The sequence below is a fragment of the Nothobranchius furzeri genome, chromosome 8 (genome assembly GCF_043380555.1).
Source record: "Nothobranchius furzeri strain GRZ-AD chromosome 8, NfurGRZ-RIMD1, whole genome shotgun sequence".
Lineage (NCBI taxonomy): Eukaryota > Metazoa > Chordata > Actinopteri > Cyprinodontiformes > Nothobranchiidae > Nothobranchius > Nothobranchius furzeri.
Genome location: NC_091748.1, coordinates 52029800 through 52045352, shown reverse-complemented (window position 1 = coordinate 52045352; position 15553 = coordinate 52029800). Strand labels below are relative to the sequence as shown.

At 38.9% G+C, this 15553-nt stretch overlaps 1 protein-coding gene across 3 annotated transcripts; it reads right to left on the bottom strand.

Annotated features, from left to right (window-relative positions):
• Positions 1–664: 664 nt before the first annotated feature.
• Positions 665–15036, bottom strand: LOC107395497 (uncharacterized). 3 transcript variants are annotated; one of them, XR_011521398.1, is made up of 17 exons: positions 12577–15036; positions 12283–12386; positions 11866–12132; positions 11652–11745; positions 11504–11571; positions 11235–11429; positions 11072–11134; positions 10812–10928; positions 10631–10693; positions 10416–10529; positions 10241–10294; positions 10056–10148; positions 9893–9952; positions 9665–9772; positions 9488–9547; positions 836–9401; positions 665–747 (listed from the first exon to the last, which is right to left on the bottom strand). XR_011521398.1 is itself a non-coding variant. In XM_070554105.1 (16 exons), the coding sequence occupies exons 1-16, from the start codon at positions 12689–12691 to the stop codon at positions 1533–1535; spliced, it is 9444 nt and encodes a 3147-aa protein (XP_070410206.1). In that variant the 5' UTR covers positions 12692–15036; the 3' UTR covers positions 665–1532. The 3 variants fall into 3 exon arrangements, 1 of the variants encoding a protein (XP_070410206.1); XM_070554105.1 differs by having other exon boundaries at positions 665–9401; XR_011521399.1 differs by lacking the exons at positions 10241–10294; positions 10416–10529; positions 10631–10693; ... (6 more) ...; positions 12283–12386; positions 12577–15036 and having other exon boundaries at positions 10056–10209.
• Positions 15037–15553: the final 517 nt, after the last annotated feature.

Here is a 15553-nt window from a genome sequence, read left to right as displayed (position 1 = left end):
CATGGGTCATGAGAAATCAAGTTTTGTTATTTTATAGTTTTTAAATATATTTTTTTTTTCAATAAGACGATATATGGAGATTGATAATTGAACTGAATGAAACAAAACTGAATAAAATCCATATCTGATCTAAAGATTTCCTGCAATTTGTGCCAGTGGCCCCTTGCTATGCACATTCTTGTAACAGTTTTATCTGGCCATGGTCAAAATCACATAGTTATCTCTGGTCAAAATAAAACGAGTAGACATTTGGTCAAAATAAAACAAGTAGACATTTATTATGAGCACGAAATTGCCCAAAATTCAGTGAAACACTTCATTTTGTAAGTACAAAGATGTAGGATATGTAAATTAAAAATGATGGTACATTATTCAAACAATTGAATTAAAAAACAGCAGTTTATTGTATGTCAAATTTTGCCAATTGTGGGGGAGACTTTGTAGAGCAAACAATATTTTTACAACACTGTGCATTGAAATTAGGATTCCAGAAATTATATTGATTCAAGAGTACAGAAAACACTTTATTGTTATCTACATATGTAAATGTACAAATGATGTGTTACACAATGTATAGCAAAGTGGCAGAAGGGCATTCTGAGGCAAAGTGTCACGTTGGGAATGTTTTACCCAGGACATGAAAAAATCACAGACGGAAACGATGGCAAGTGAATAACAAATAATATTTATTAAGAACAATGTGAAACTGAAAACGGTGCTCCAAACTGGAACAGGAGGGATCAAGATCTAGAACGGGAAAGCAAACTGGTGTTAGAATCACGAAACCCTGGAACCAGAGAACCAGAACTGGAATTGTTTGGAGAACTATTCTTACTGGAGATGATCGGTGTTGGTGAGGCAGGGCTGGGGCTTTGGGGCCAGGTGGGGACAGAAGAGCAGCAGAGAATGAGGATCCAGGACGGGATGAGGAAACAGGTTGCGAGGCAGACAGTGAGGCAGGATATGATGCAGATCCAGAGGCTGGTAGTTAGGCAGGCTGGGAAGCAAACAGGACGACAGGTGGGCGGCGTGGTCACATGATGGTTGCTGATTCCACAGATTTCGGTTGTGTTGTTTCAGGAACTTCATCTGGTGGGTGATTGTTCCTAGTGGAGATTGAACAAAAGAAGAGTGCTGTAAAATGAAGTCTTTAACAAAGGAAAATAAAAATAGTACTAGAATAAGTGAATTTGTGAATATCTAAATGGATACATTTTTATACATTGAAACAGTGATGGCACAACACAAAGTAACATTTCAATGTCCATTATCAAAACCACAAGTAAGTGTGATACTGTCATACACTTTTTTATGGATAAAAAGTGTATTTCACATGCTAAATATACATTAAATGGTAAGGTATGGTGTGGTATGGTATGGTATATATGTATAAGAGTCGAAATAAGTTTAGATGATTTTGAAGCTAAATTGATTTTGTATGAATGAAACGGACCTCTATGTGTAATTTGTTATGGTCAGCTCTGATGTACACCCGTCCATCTATCTGTGATTGTCTGTCTTTCCCCTTGAGGCTATTTGTCCTGCAGTCCTTGTCTGTCTGTCCCCAGTTCCTGTAACTGTATGTCTGTGTCTGTTCCTGTCAAGAATGATATTTGAATACATTCATGGTAACTGTAATAGGTGGGAATAACTTCTACATGTATGGTTTTGGGATCAATGTCTTTGATGTAAACATGATCAATTAGAGTATTATTTTCGGTTGTTGGACTTGTTACTATTTGAGTGTATCCTTGCAATTTCATGAAGCTGACAAATGAATTAGAAACCAGTGCATCGTCATTCATGTCACCCATGACTATTTTGGTTCCTGGAAATTCATTGAAATAATGCAGTACAGGTTGTAGATTGTCTTTGAATTTCTGAAGGTTATATGATGGTGGTTTGTACAACAGCATATAATGATGGTTTAAAGTCTGTGTGCTAAAAAGCAAAGCTTCCAGGTTGTTGCAATTGAAAGCCATACTTTTACACATAATGCTGTTTTTGTGATAGAAACCAACACCACCACCATTTTTGCTTCTGAAAGTAGAAAATAGTCCAGTTTCATCGTATGAGTCAGATCTGGTTTTGTGGTGAAAAGTCCAACCTGGCAGTGAAATGCTTTCAGAGGGATGTGTTTCTTTTAACCAAGTTTCTGTCAGACAAATTATATCGGCTGTGAGTAATTTTTGGTTGCTCTTGACATCCTGTATGTGATTCTTGAGACCTTGCACATTATGAAGACAGACTTTAAAAGTGCAGTTTGGCATTGAAACTGGTGTGTCGATAAAGTTTGGCATTAATTTCAAGTTTTCTTCCACATCACTTCTTGCATAGATTGCTTTAGCTTTAAAATCTTGGATAGTGAGGTGTTCTAGTGATGTAACACGACTTAAAGCTACATATGCTTGTCCAGCAGAAAAAATCCTTTTAAAAGAGACTACTGCTTTCTGTAGTGTTAGGCCTTGGACTTTATGTATGGTGCAAGACCAAGCCAGCCGCAGTGGAAATTGACGTCTAACCCCCTTTTCAAGTTTGTCTTCATCGGGACTAATTGGTGTAGCATTAGTCAGCTCGGTGTCTGAAGTTGGAAACTTGTGTCGTAGTTGTTGGCCTATACTTGGGTTATCAAAGTTAACATAAATGATGTGTGGGAAGCTATTGTTACTTAGAAATTGTATGCGACAAACAGTACCAAACACACCATTGACAAGTCCATCAGAAACATCGATGTTTTTAATGAGCATTACACGAGCTTTAGGAGCAATACTTAGTAATTTATCTAAATAGGTTTTCTTGCCAAAATCAAGTGTTGAGGGTATTCTAGTGGTACGGCCAGTCTGAGGGTTTTTATGGAAATCTTGGGCTTTGATTTGTACAATGTCTGTACATTGTTTATGCAACATGTTGAAGTTATGATTATCAACATCACTGTTTGTTGCAAAAAGATGCAGAATTTCAGTGTCTTCACCCATGCCTGTTTCACATCGTTTGAGAAGTGCTTCGTCTTGTGGGTGAAGTGGTTGGTCTTTTTTGTGTTTCCTTAAACGGTTAAGTGTTACAGCAAAGTCTTTGTTTTTCTGTCGTACTATGTCTGTGAGTTCTACATGACTGAAACTGTTTTGCCACAAATTGGAACCAATGGGGTCCTTGTAGAGTGGAGTCCCTTTGACAGGTGGCAACTGATAAAAATCACCAACAGCTATGACGGAGACATTACCAAATGAAGAAAAGTCTGAACACTGTTTGATCTGACGCAGTCTACCATGGATATATGTTAAAAGCTTGTTATCAACCATTGAGATTTCATCTATTATCAAGATTTGTAAATGTTTCAGGGTTGCTCTTAATGTGTTTATTTTTTCCTCTCTTAAAGGTTGGTATGGTAATGAAATATTATTGCCAATTGCAAAGCTATTATGTATTGTTGTGGCATTGATATTTAATGCAGCCACTCCAGTGGGGGCAGTCAATAAAACATGAATATCATCAGGATAATTAGATAATCTGGATAGTATTCTGGTTGTTTCATAGGACACGGCTTTTACCAAATGGGACTTGCCTGTTCCCGCTCCACCTGAAATGAAAACATAAAAAGGGCTTGGATTGTGACCGTTTACTTTATCTAAGCACCACTGCCGGATTTTATAAAACACGTTGCTCTGCTGCTGATTTAGAGAACGCATTAAGGATTGTGCTTCCTTGTGTGAGACTATCAGTTTTTGAATGTGAAATGATAAAGCTGGTTTTGTGATTGGCTCTAGATCTGGAATAACTTCTTGTTCACCAGGATTTGGATTGTTATCTAAAGATCTGTCTTCCAAACATTCTAGTCGGTCTAGTTCTGCCTCAGGACACAGCTCTGCCCAAACATCTTCTTGAAATCCAAAGTGTTCAATATCTTCCTGTATGTTTTGTAAATCTTCTGCTTTGATTTCAAACTTGGATCTGTTGAATTCTACTACGTCTTTGACAGACTGGATGTTTTTACTACTGTTTGTGATTGAGCCGGTCTCATAAAACTCTTGAAATGTTGTAAATTGTGATGGTTTTAACTGGTTTTCCGTGTAATAAGGAAGGAACAACTGAAGCTGGCTTTGATAGTGTTTCTCAGGATCTTGTTCTTTAGAAAAACGAGCATATCTAACAACAGCTACATTTGTCCTTGTCCGCTTCCTTACACAACCATTGTTGTTTAATAAACTAACCACTTCTGGTCTAGATTTCTCACTGTTTGGTACATTTCTGTACTCTGAGGCAAAAGTAGCTATGCACATGTCCATAAATTCACTGGACTTAGGCCTGCTTTTGTATCGATCAGTAATGTTTGTCATCCAGATCTGATTACCATTAGCACTGTTTTGAATGACATTAAGAGGTAAGCTCATTCTGACAATGTTGTCACCTGTTGGAACAAATGTGACTTTTCTAGAGCCCTCTTTTAATCTCATGTTTGTTAGCCGATACACACTTTCTTGAGCAGAAACTTCTCTGTTATGCAGAAACACATTCCCTAATTTGTTAAGCGCTTGTTTTGCATCCAGGTTTTCATTATGTTTGATTTCATTTTGTGCATGTTTTAATAGCAAACCCATTTCTCTTTCTGCTTTGGATATGTAGGAAATGATATAAACAATGCATGCATATGCATCACAGACAAACTGGATGTCCATGTTTGCATTCCAGCAACGTAGCAGGTCTGTGTTATACTGATTAACCCAGATGTCGTTTATGTTTCGTTTATGGACGACAGTTGTTTTTGTAGAGGTCAGTTTGTAGGCTGTTTCAAATGTAGTCTGGTCAATACCAATGGAATTAAACAAGTCATCTATGCTACTAAATGTGTTGTTTTCACTGGTCAAAGCTTCTTTAACTTTGGTCATGATATGCTTGGCTGCCTTTTTTAAATCTGAAGATGACTTGTCAGATGGGGTTTCCTTATTATCAACATCCGGTTCCTGTTTACATATGAATGTATTGTTGCTTGGTGGTCGGGGAAAGTGAAACCTGCAAGTTGTGTGATTTTTTCTGCAACTTTTAGAGTGTTTTTTGCTATGCATTTGAACACTATGTACCACTTCATGGAGAGGATCACTGTCAGGTGGGAGGTCGCATGTAACATATTTATCTACAAAAGCTATGACTTCAGCGTCTGTGTTGACTCCTATTTTAGGCCCGTCGGTCCAAAATAGACAATGAGTGTGACATGATCCACGTTGTTGAAACTCTACTCTATAAAAATAATCAATGATTTTACCAATTGGCTGAGCGGGAGACATGATAACATCTTTTAAAAAAGATCTAAATCTATAGTCAAACATTCTGGCTGCTGTCACTGGATTGTTTTTCAATAAGTCACATTTCTGTGCCCAGTCCATGTCATGAATATTGCCTTGAATGTTTTCTATAGCCATAAAAGCTTCCATAAATTCTGGCCATCTTAAATCTGCTGAAGAAAAGGAAGCAAACCATGTAGGAATGCCAAGTTGTCTAACATAAGCAAACAGATCTTTTTGAACTCCCTGCCAAAATACTGGTGTACCTCTAATGGGCTTCAAAAACTTATAGCCCATGTCAGCATTTAAAACATTCTTCAAAAAGTCTGTATTGCCCAGCATGGATGATGTAATGTTGGTGTTGTCTAAGCCATGGTAGCCCTTTCTCAGTGCAATGGAAACATTTGACACAACTTGATTAACTTCTGACAAATATTGTGCATAAAAGATGTAATCCAAGTTCTTGCCAAATCTGCCATCAGCATTGAGAATTCGGGTGTTTAAATATTTGCTTAGTGTAATCCTTTGCTCTCTTGCATCATGAAATGTACCTGTTCCGTTGGGAAACAGAACTGGAAAGCATTTAGCCTCGTTAGAAGTATCGGTAAGCAATCTGACTGGAGTATTTCCCTCAGCTGGTGCTACTGATAAAACACTGTCAAAATGGTTGTCTAGTATTTCTTGGGCAATGTCTACTGGTTGCATGCATGTGTCCAAAAACATCCCATGCTGTTGTCTATCATTAAAATGATCATCGCTAACAAGATCTTCAGACTCTACCTCTGTGCCACTGCCATCTCTTTTGCCAGGATGTTCACACTCTATTTCAGCTCTATTGCTGTCTTCTTCCAAAGTGACGTTGTCGGTTTCAGAGGTAGAGTCTTCAGACTCTTTTTCTAGGGGATTTGTCCATGCACTGTTAAATTGTACATCTTTGTAAAAAGTATTGTGAGATTTAAGGTATGCAATTGCATTATGTACTTTCAGAGCATTGACATACTGATAGTCATAGTGACCCTTGTACGTCAGCTTTCGCTTCAGTTTGACTTTAATCATTAGATTCTGATCATCTAATCTGGGTAGAATGTTACTCACAGTTTCTGTATTAGATGGAACACAAGTCACAGGTCCATGGACACCATTTTGCCCTCCCTTTGGTAAGGCTAAAAGTTTCATAAACGGAATGTGCTGTGCCACTAGATGTTGCTCAAGAGGATTCAACGTACTAAGTTCTACAGGAATAGAATCTAGGTGCATATTGTTTGCAACACTTTCTTCAGGGACTTTTCCATTGAGTATTTTACGATGACAAGTAAAACAGACCCACAATTTACATGCAGGGCTAACCTCTAGATGGCATTTGGAAACTGAAGACTGTCCACACTTGTGTAAATAAGTGTCAGTGATGCATTTTTTTGCCACAGATGAAATGAATGAACCTCTAATTTCATACTGCTGTGTTTTACATTCAACAACTTGATGTTTAAAAAGTAACCGATGACAAACACAACAGACGAATTGAGGGCCAAATTTAACCTTTTCTCTAAAAAGCTGAATGACATTATCTATGAATTTTTTTCCAGTCATGAGATTTTGTCGTCTACGTTTTCCGTGCTCTTTAACAGAATCGGCATAAGCAGTTACATTTCTATACCGTTCAGAATTAGACTGTTTGATGCGGTTACGGTGGTCAACCTTATTTCTATATCTTTCTACGTTCTGTTTCAATAACTGAAGTTTAGAGTGTTTACTTTTGGCTGCATAAGTGGTTTTGCTGGCAAGTTTGAGTCTTGCTCTCAGTTCAGGCTTTTTGTAGTAGTTTTGTTTATTAGCCAGTTTGAGTCTAGCTCTCAGTTCAGGTTTGTTTTTATAGTTTTCTGTACTATCATGTCTGAGTCTTGCTCTCAGTTCAGGCTTTTTGTAGTAGTTTTGTTTATTAGCCAGTTTGAGTCTAGCTCTCAGTTCAGGTTTGTTTTTATAGTTTTCTGTACTATCATGTCTGAGTCTTGCTCTCAGTTCAGGCTTTTTGTAGTAGTTTTGTTTATTAGCCAGTTTGAGTCTAGCTCTCATTTCAGGTTTGTTTTTGTAGTTTTCTTTACTGACATGTCTGAGTCTTGCTCTCAGTTCAGGTTTGTTTTTGTAGTTTTCTTTACTGTCATGTCTGAGTCTTGCTCTCAGTTCAGGGTTATTTCTATATGTAATGACACTTAATTGCTTCTTGTGTAATCTGTACTTAGGATCGTCCTTATACAATTTCTGTAACATCATTTTTTTGCTTTCCCTTTTCTCAATGTCTTTATTATACAGAGTTCTCTTTCTCCTGTTCTCTCTGCTCATCTTAGATGGAGATAGTATGTCCTTGTCACCTTTAAAGTGACAGTAATTACATGAGATCAGGTTAAAACATGTGTTAGTTTTATCTTTCACACATGCGATTGGCTCATAATGACATTCATTACAGTGTTTCAGATAAATACCCTTGGTGTTGTCTAAAGTACTAGAAGAGCCATATTGTAACCATTTTCCTTGAGTGTAAGTGTAAATATGGGTGTGAAAAAAGTCTGCAGCTGCTTGTATCTCAATTTCTGTAGCCCAGGATCCAACTATCTTTATGCCTGTTTGTGTAACATACTGTTGTACTGATTCAAATTCCTGTCTGATGTAACTTGAATAGAGGTCAGAATTTTGAAGAATTTGATTAACAACAGCCCTGCGAATCCAGCTATGCAACTCTTCATTCCCAGTAATTACAAATGCAAGAGCACGGAAAAAGCAGTTGCCGTCTGGCTGGATGTGTTTAGTGGTACAAGGTAACGGTTCATCTAATGTAATACTTTCCCAAAGACTTTTCACCCTTTCTAAACTTGGAACTATCTGTAGTTGGGTGCAAAAGTTTCTTTTGTCTTTAGAAGTCAGAGGATTGAAAGTAACAGTGCTGTTGATATTTTCTGAAATTATGAAAACAGATGTATCATTTTGTGGCACTTCTTCAATTATTGCTTGATTCAAAGAAGTGTGATGATTTTCAGTTACTGAGTCTACATCAAGGGAAGTGGTGTCATTAACTGCAATATCTTCTATTTCCTGAAGTACTACTTTATCAAAACTATCATCATCAAAACTAGTACATATTGACTCTGCATCATCTTGAAAAGAACTATTTTGCGTATGGATGAGCTCACAACGAGATGGAGATTCAGAAAGAGACTCAGATGTGTCACTGACTGCAACATCTTCAATTTCTTCAACTACTAACTGATCAAATGTATCGTCATCAAAACTATCATCATTTCCACTGATTAACTCTACATCATTTTGGCAAGAAGCAGTTTTACTTTGGATAGGTTTACTCATAGATTGAGCTGTCACCTTAACACCGGTCATTTCAAAAGCTGTGTCCTCTTCATTTGCATTGTCAGCACACAAAGAGTGAGAGAGATTGATTAAATGTGTATAAACTTGGTCTAAAGTATCAAAGTGTGCTACTATGCTTGTGCCATTCAACTGCCAGAGACCATCATGACCACGTGAATGTGGATCAAAAACAGAAAACTGAGATTGTTCTTTCAAAACTGCACATGTGTTTCTACTAATTGTAAACAGACAGCCGTCATTGTCAAATATAGCTCTCTGTAATGCAACGTCCAAAGGCATGGCAAAATCTGAAACATCTTCATGGTAAATCTGCTGATGAAGATGTCCTGTGAAGGTCTGCATGTATTCCAAAGAGAACTTGTGATGATGGAATGTGTGCTCTGTGGGTAACTCTTGAACAAAAACATAACCACTGCCTTCTGCATCACTGATCATGTTTTGCTCTTTCATGTAAGTGTATAAACTATCACCACTTATCAAGATATTGTTAATGTCTTTTCTTGACCATGTGGAAGCCATTTTGACAGTGTTTGTCATGATGGCTGTAATGCTGTTTGGTGCACACTGTTTAAATCGGTTGCACCCAAAACGCTTATGACCTTGATGAAATGAACCTTTGACAATAGAATGAAAAGTGTTCAAACTTTCCTGATTTGATGAGGAAGATGCAATGGTAACACTTGAAGCTGCAACACCAGGAGCATCATGGACCTTCTCAGGTTGAACACTCGTCTCCTTCTCTTTACATTCCTGTGAAAACAAACATAAAAATTCAAACATTAGAAGAAAATCTATGAATAAAATGGGCATGTTTTCACTTGGGGAATATGTCAAACCTGTTGCTTTGTAGCATCTCCTAGGTCAACAGGTCCTTGGTCTTGGAGAGCAACTGCGTTCTGTTAAAATAAAAAAAGTTTTATAATATTTAGGAAATATAAGTATTGGAAAGAATATGTGTAGGATTAAGTACGCTATTTAACATCAATAATCAGACTATGTCATATAGGTCCTACCATTTTGCCTTTTGGTACAGGCGATGTAACACTGTATTTGTCTTCGTTCATCTGGAGATGTAGAACCTCAGCGCAGTCTTTCAAATGCTCCTGGGAGTGACAGCAAACCTGTTGGAAATCAAATCAGGATATTTACAATATATTCTAGTATTATGAAATTTACAATTATTTGTCAAGCACATGATGTGATGTCAAAAACAACAATCATATTAAAATCCAATGTCAGACCTGGTCCTTGGTGACATCTGTGCGTGAAACAGATTTTTGTTCTTGGACAGCAGCTGCATACTGTTAAAATGAAAAGGTTTATTTAAATAAGCAAAGAATATAATTATTTGAGTAAAAACTTTAGAATGAGCATCATTCAATGAAAAAAGCTGATAGGTCTCACCGTTTTGTCATTGGGGGCTGGTGATGGCACACTGGCGTCATCAGTTTTCTCTTTCAGTTTTTGAAGGACCACACTGCAGTCCTTCAGGTACTTCTGTAAGTAAATGAAGGGAATCATTGTAATCCAAAGGTTTCAAGTAAAGGCAACAAAACTGATTTGGTTTCTTTGAATGAGAGTTTATTCACCTGATGACGAGACATCAGTGTGCCACGTGAGCCTTTTGGATGAATGTGAGATGTCTGAAAGAAAATGTCATTCAAGGTTTTATGTTAATTTTTCCATTATTGTAGAAATGTGTACCTCTTAAGCAATATTACAACTTTATATTTTAAAAGTATTGTGTGTGTAAATCGTAATTACCTTTAAACTCTCTGCAAGTGTTGGCCATTCATGATCATCAGAGGGCATGATCACTTGCTCCTTTATTGGTGCTGTTGCACTGGCAGGGGGCTTCTGGATCGTTGTTGCCTGTCCCTGAAATAAAAACAGTATACAATGCATGTAATTACTTTGTGCATGTTTTACAGGAGGACTTGACCAACAAATAGGAAAACAATGATAAAAAAATAACAAACCTGCGTGTTGACAACACTTTTCTCTTTTCCAAAGGACACTGGCTTTCCTTCAGGTTGTACCACCTGTCATCAAAATATGAACAGATTGTAAATTCTTAGGTGACAAATATCTAAAATTAATAATGAATTAAAGATTAATATCAAAACATTATAATGAAAAAACATATTTCTTCATATTTACCTTTTTTTGTTGGACATCTGGTGAAAGCACATCTGGACATCCAGTACTGTCATTTTCCAAGACATGCAGCAGATCTTCGTGGAAGTATTTGGGATTAACTTCAAAACAGACTTCGGCCTGAACATTTTGATGTAGACAATATTAGAAAAACTCATATCAATCAACATGACGAACATCAAATAAAATCTCATTTATCAAAAACAATAGGGTTCTCTGCCCTTTGGGCTTGGAACCCTAATTAATTAAAATTAATCATTCACCTCATGAAGAAGAATTCTCTTTGAAGATGATCTCTGCTCCTTTGGACCAGCTGGAGTAGACCTCTGAAAAAATTAATGAAATTTTTACATTACATGATTGTTGAAAATCTAAACAGCCAATTAATGTCTGCAGTTGAAATAAAAACATAGAAAAACAATTTACCTTCTTGCCAGGCAAAACAACTTTCCACTTAGATTGGTCTGCTTGGGGTTGAATGGGCTTTGCGTGTTGAACGACCACTCTAGCAGCAGACTTCTTGGGGGTAACCTGGGCCTTCTGACTTTGGAGGTGCAGGTATGTTTTTTGCCAGAGCAATTGTGCAAAAATGTCCATACCATCACTGTCACTGAGATGAACCTATAGAAAATAACACATTTTTAGCTAAAGCTAATACCTCTTAATCATTAAAAGTCAGTAAGCTTCTCACTTACCCCATCTCTGCCCCACAAATCCAGGCGATGAAAGGGGAAGTTCTCAGCAATTGATGAGTATGGGACATCTGAAAGAAATATATTTTGTTAACAATTAGTTTTTCCAGTTAGAAGCATTTTGTATAGTGCACACTAAAGTTCAACATACCCATTTGTACTGAGACCCTGTGAAACATCATCCTCAGATGGTCCTGCACAACCGTGTCATGGCTCAGTCTTGGAGGGAAATCCAAAACAAAAACCTGTTTTCCAGAAATTTTACATGACATTAAAAATCATTGTAGAAAAAAGCACCAGAATATAAATTTGATTCAGTAATTGCCTTTTAATGGCACATTATTTGTAATTGCATCTATCCTTACATTTGGACAAAGAGTGGAAATGGTGTTCAAAAGACACTTGAAGTCTTTTTCTGCTTCAGAAATAGGACTGTCCAGATTGTTGCTTGGAGCGAGCAGACACACTGCATCTGGATCACGTGGGAGAACTAAATGCCGGACCTCAGTGGTAAGGTGGGCTGCTGTACCACCAGGAACCGACAGGTAGCCAAAGGACAGCTTCCCCTCAGGCACCTTCACATAGCCATCCACAATGGCTCGGAGATGTGAATCTCCAATGACGAAGACAAACTAGAAGAAGAAACAATTGTTTAATGAAGGACCTATGAAGATAAAAATCACAAAGCACTTTAGAAACTAAAGAACACACAGCAATCTGTGTGTCAACCTATAAGCACATAATATAGTTTAATATTAATATAAATTATTAGCTAAATGTACCTTCTTTTCTGAAGACTCTGGTGGGATGATGACTTTCAGACTTTTTCCTGTGTTAGGCGACAAGGGCCAACGACAAACCCTGTGCCTGAAGCCTGTTCCGTGACCTAATGGTAAGATGAAGGAAAAAAAATAACACAATATCAATGTAATGTAAATATGTAATTGTAAAGTGTGTCACATTAATTTATCTGAAATTTCTCAGTGTGCATACACCATGTCAATTTCAAAATATGCAACAAAGGTTTTCAAAAAAAGCATTTGATGTTTTGGAAAATAACTAAATATGTAACTTACGTGGAGTAAAAGTCGTACAGCTTGGCAGAATCTCGAATAGCTCTTCCATAGGCTTCGGCATAAACTGTCTGTTCTTCAAGGCCTGAGCTCTACGGTACCCTTTGCCACGAGGCATCTACAACAAGGAAAAAAAATACCATAAATTTAGTACTATGCATGATCACTAAACAAATACATTACACACTAATGTAATATCATGTATTTATTCTATTAAATAGGTTATATAGAAACCTGAGGGAATGTATATCTTCTATTTAATAGACAGATTACCTATTAAGCAACAAAGACCTGTCTTGTTATTGGTCATTAGTATTTCTTTTTGTCTATTTATATTTGAAGTTGTTTAAATGAAGACAACTGAACTTCTTTGGTTTTCTGAAGAAGTTTGCTTCTCATCTGAGGAGCTTTGTCAATTCTAACTGTAAAAAGGGCGAGTGAAAGTTCTCAGTCATCCAGGTCATGATACTCCAAAGGGTTCAAATGAAGGCAACTGGACTTCTTTGGTTTCTTGAAGATGTTTCTCTTCTCATCCAAGGAGTTTTGTCACTTCAAACTGGAATATGGGAGAGTCAAGCCTATAAGCTGTAGCTATCTATTGTTAGTCAATGAGCCAAAACTACTGTGGGTACCTCGGCTCTCCATCACCTGATGAGTCGCTAGCCTCTATTGTGAGGGATTCAAGATGGCACCACAGACGGCTGCCGTGGTACTTTGGTGCGCTGTTTTTGTTCTGTTTTTGTGTGTAAATTGCGTATCTGGGTACTCCTATTCAAGAGAAGAACTCATAAGTTACAACACTATGATTCCGGTGGACTTAACCTCATTTTTTGTTGCATCTGTGGCCGATTCAATATCAACTTTGATCAGGAAAGTAAGACACAGGAGGAGAGATAAATGAGCGGGCGCTCTCGTGCGTCTGAGGAGACGGGGACTGTGCACGGCTCTGCCTGGCATCTTCCTCTCTAATGTACGCTCACACCGCAACAAAATGGACGAGCTGACCCTGATGAGGAACATAAACAGAGACTTCTCGTCATCTGGGGTTCTATGCTTCATTGAAACATGGCTCAGTGAGGACACCCAGGACTGCGCGTTCCAGCTGGAGGGGTCTCACCTCATCCGCGCAGATCGGAAAGTGACTGTCTCCGGCAAGACCACAGGTGGAGGTGTGTGTTTTTAAATCAATAATGGTTGGTGCACAGATGTCACAGTGATCGTGCAGGATTGTTCTCCATCTCTGGAGTATCTTTTCACAAACTGTAAACCATTTTACTCTCCGCGGGAGTTCGCCTCATTCATTCTAGGCGCTGTTTACATCCTACCTGACGCGGACGTGCACGAGGCTCAGCGTGTGCTCGCGGAAGAGATACTGTGCATGGAGCAGACGTAGCCGGACTCTCTCATCGTTGTACTTGGAGACTTTAACAATGCAAATCTGAGCCAGGAGCTTCCCAAATATAAACAGTATATCAAGTGTCCAACCAGAGAGGGGAAAACCCTGGACCACTGTTACAGCACAGCAATGGGAGCCTATCATGCAGTGGCGCGCGCTGCGCTTGGACTCTCTGACCACGTGACCATCCATCTGATCCCAGCTTACAAACAAAGGCTAAAACTCTCCAAGCCTGTTGTGAAGTCAACAAGACAGTGGAACACAGATGCCGCAGATGAGCTTCGCGCATGCTTTGAGACCACAGACTGGGAGGTAATAAAAGCCACCTCAGACAGTTTAGATGAGTTCACAGATACCGTCACCTCCTACATCCACTTCTGTCAGGACAGCATCATACCATCATACACCAGGGTGAGTTATAACAATGACAAAGCCTGGTTTACCCCTAAACTCAAACAGCTGTGGTTTGAAAAGAGAGATGCATTTAAAAGGGGGGACAAGGACTCCTACAGAGACACTAAATACAGGTTCAGCAAAGAATTGGTCAAAGCAAAACACCAGCATCATGACAAAATGCAGCAGCAAATCACTGAAAACGACCCAACCTCTGTGTGGAAAAGTTTCAGGAACATCACCAACTACAAACCCAGAACCCCCGCCTCCACCGATAACACACACATTCATGAAGCAGATGTAAAGAAGCAGTTCAGGTCTCTTAACACACACATTCATGAAGCAGATGTAAAGAAGCAGTTCAGGTCTCTTAACACACACATTCATGAAGCAGATGTAAAGAAGCAGTTCAGGTCTCTTAACACATGAAAAGCCCCGGGCCATGATGGCGTGGCTCCTGCCACTCTAAAGCACTGTGTTTACGAGCATCTTCAACTCCTCACTGGAAGAATCTCATGTGCCTGTCTGCTTCAAGATCTCCACCATAGTCCCTGTCCCCAAGAAACCAAGAATCACTGGACTAAATGACTACAGACTTGTGGCTCTAACATCTGTGGTCATGAAGTCATTTGAGCACCCAGTTCTCCCCCACCTCAAGACCCTCACAGCCCCCCTCCTGAACCCCCTGCAATTTGCCTACAGAGCAAACAGGTCTGTAGATGATGCAATCAATATGGCTCTACAATTCATCCTGCAGCATCTGGACTCCCCAGGTACCTACGCCAGGATATTGTTCGTGGACTTCAGCTCTGCATTCAACACAATCCTGCCAGACCTCCTCCAAGACAAAATGTCCCAGATGAACGTGCCTAACCCCATCTGCAGGTAGATCACTGACTTCCTGACAGACAGGAAACAACAAGTCAGGCTGGGGAAGAATGTCTCGGACCTACGAACCATCAGCACTGGCTCACCACAGGGCTGTTCTTTCCCCTCTGCTCTTCTCCCTGTACACCAACAGCTGCACCTCCAAACATGAGTCTGTCAAACTAATTAAGTTTGCTGACGACACCACCATCATCAGACTCATCTCTAATGGGGATGAATCAGCTTACAGAATGGAGGCTGAACGGCTGGTGTCCTGGTGCAGCCACAACAACCTGGTGCTAAACACCCAGAAGACAGCGGAGG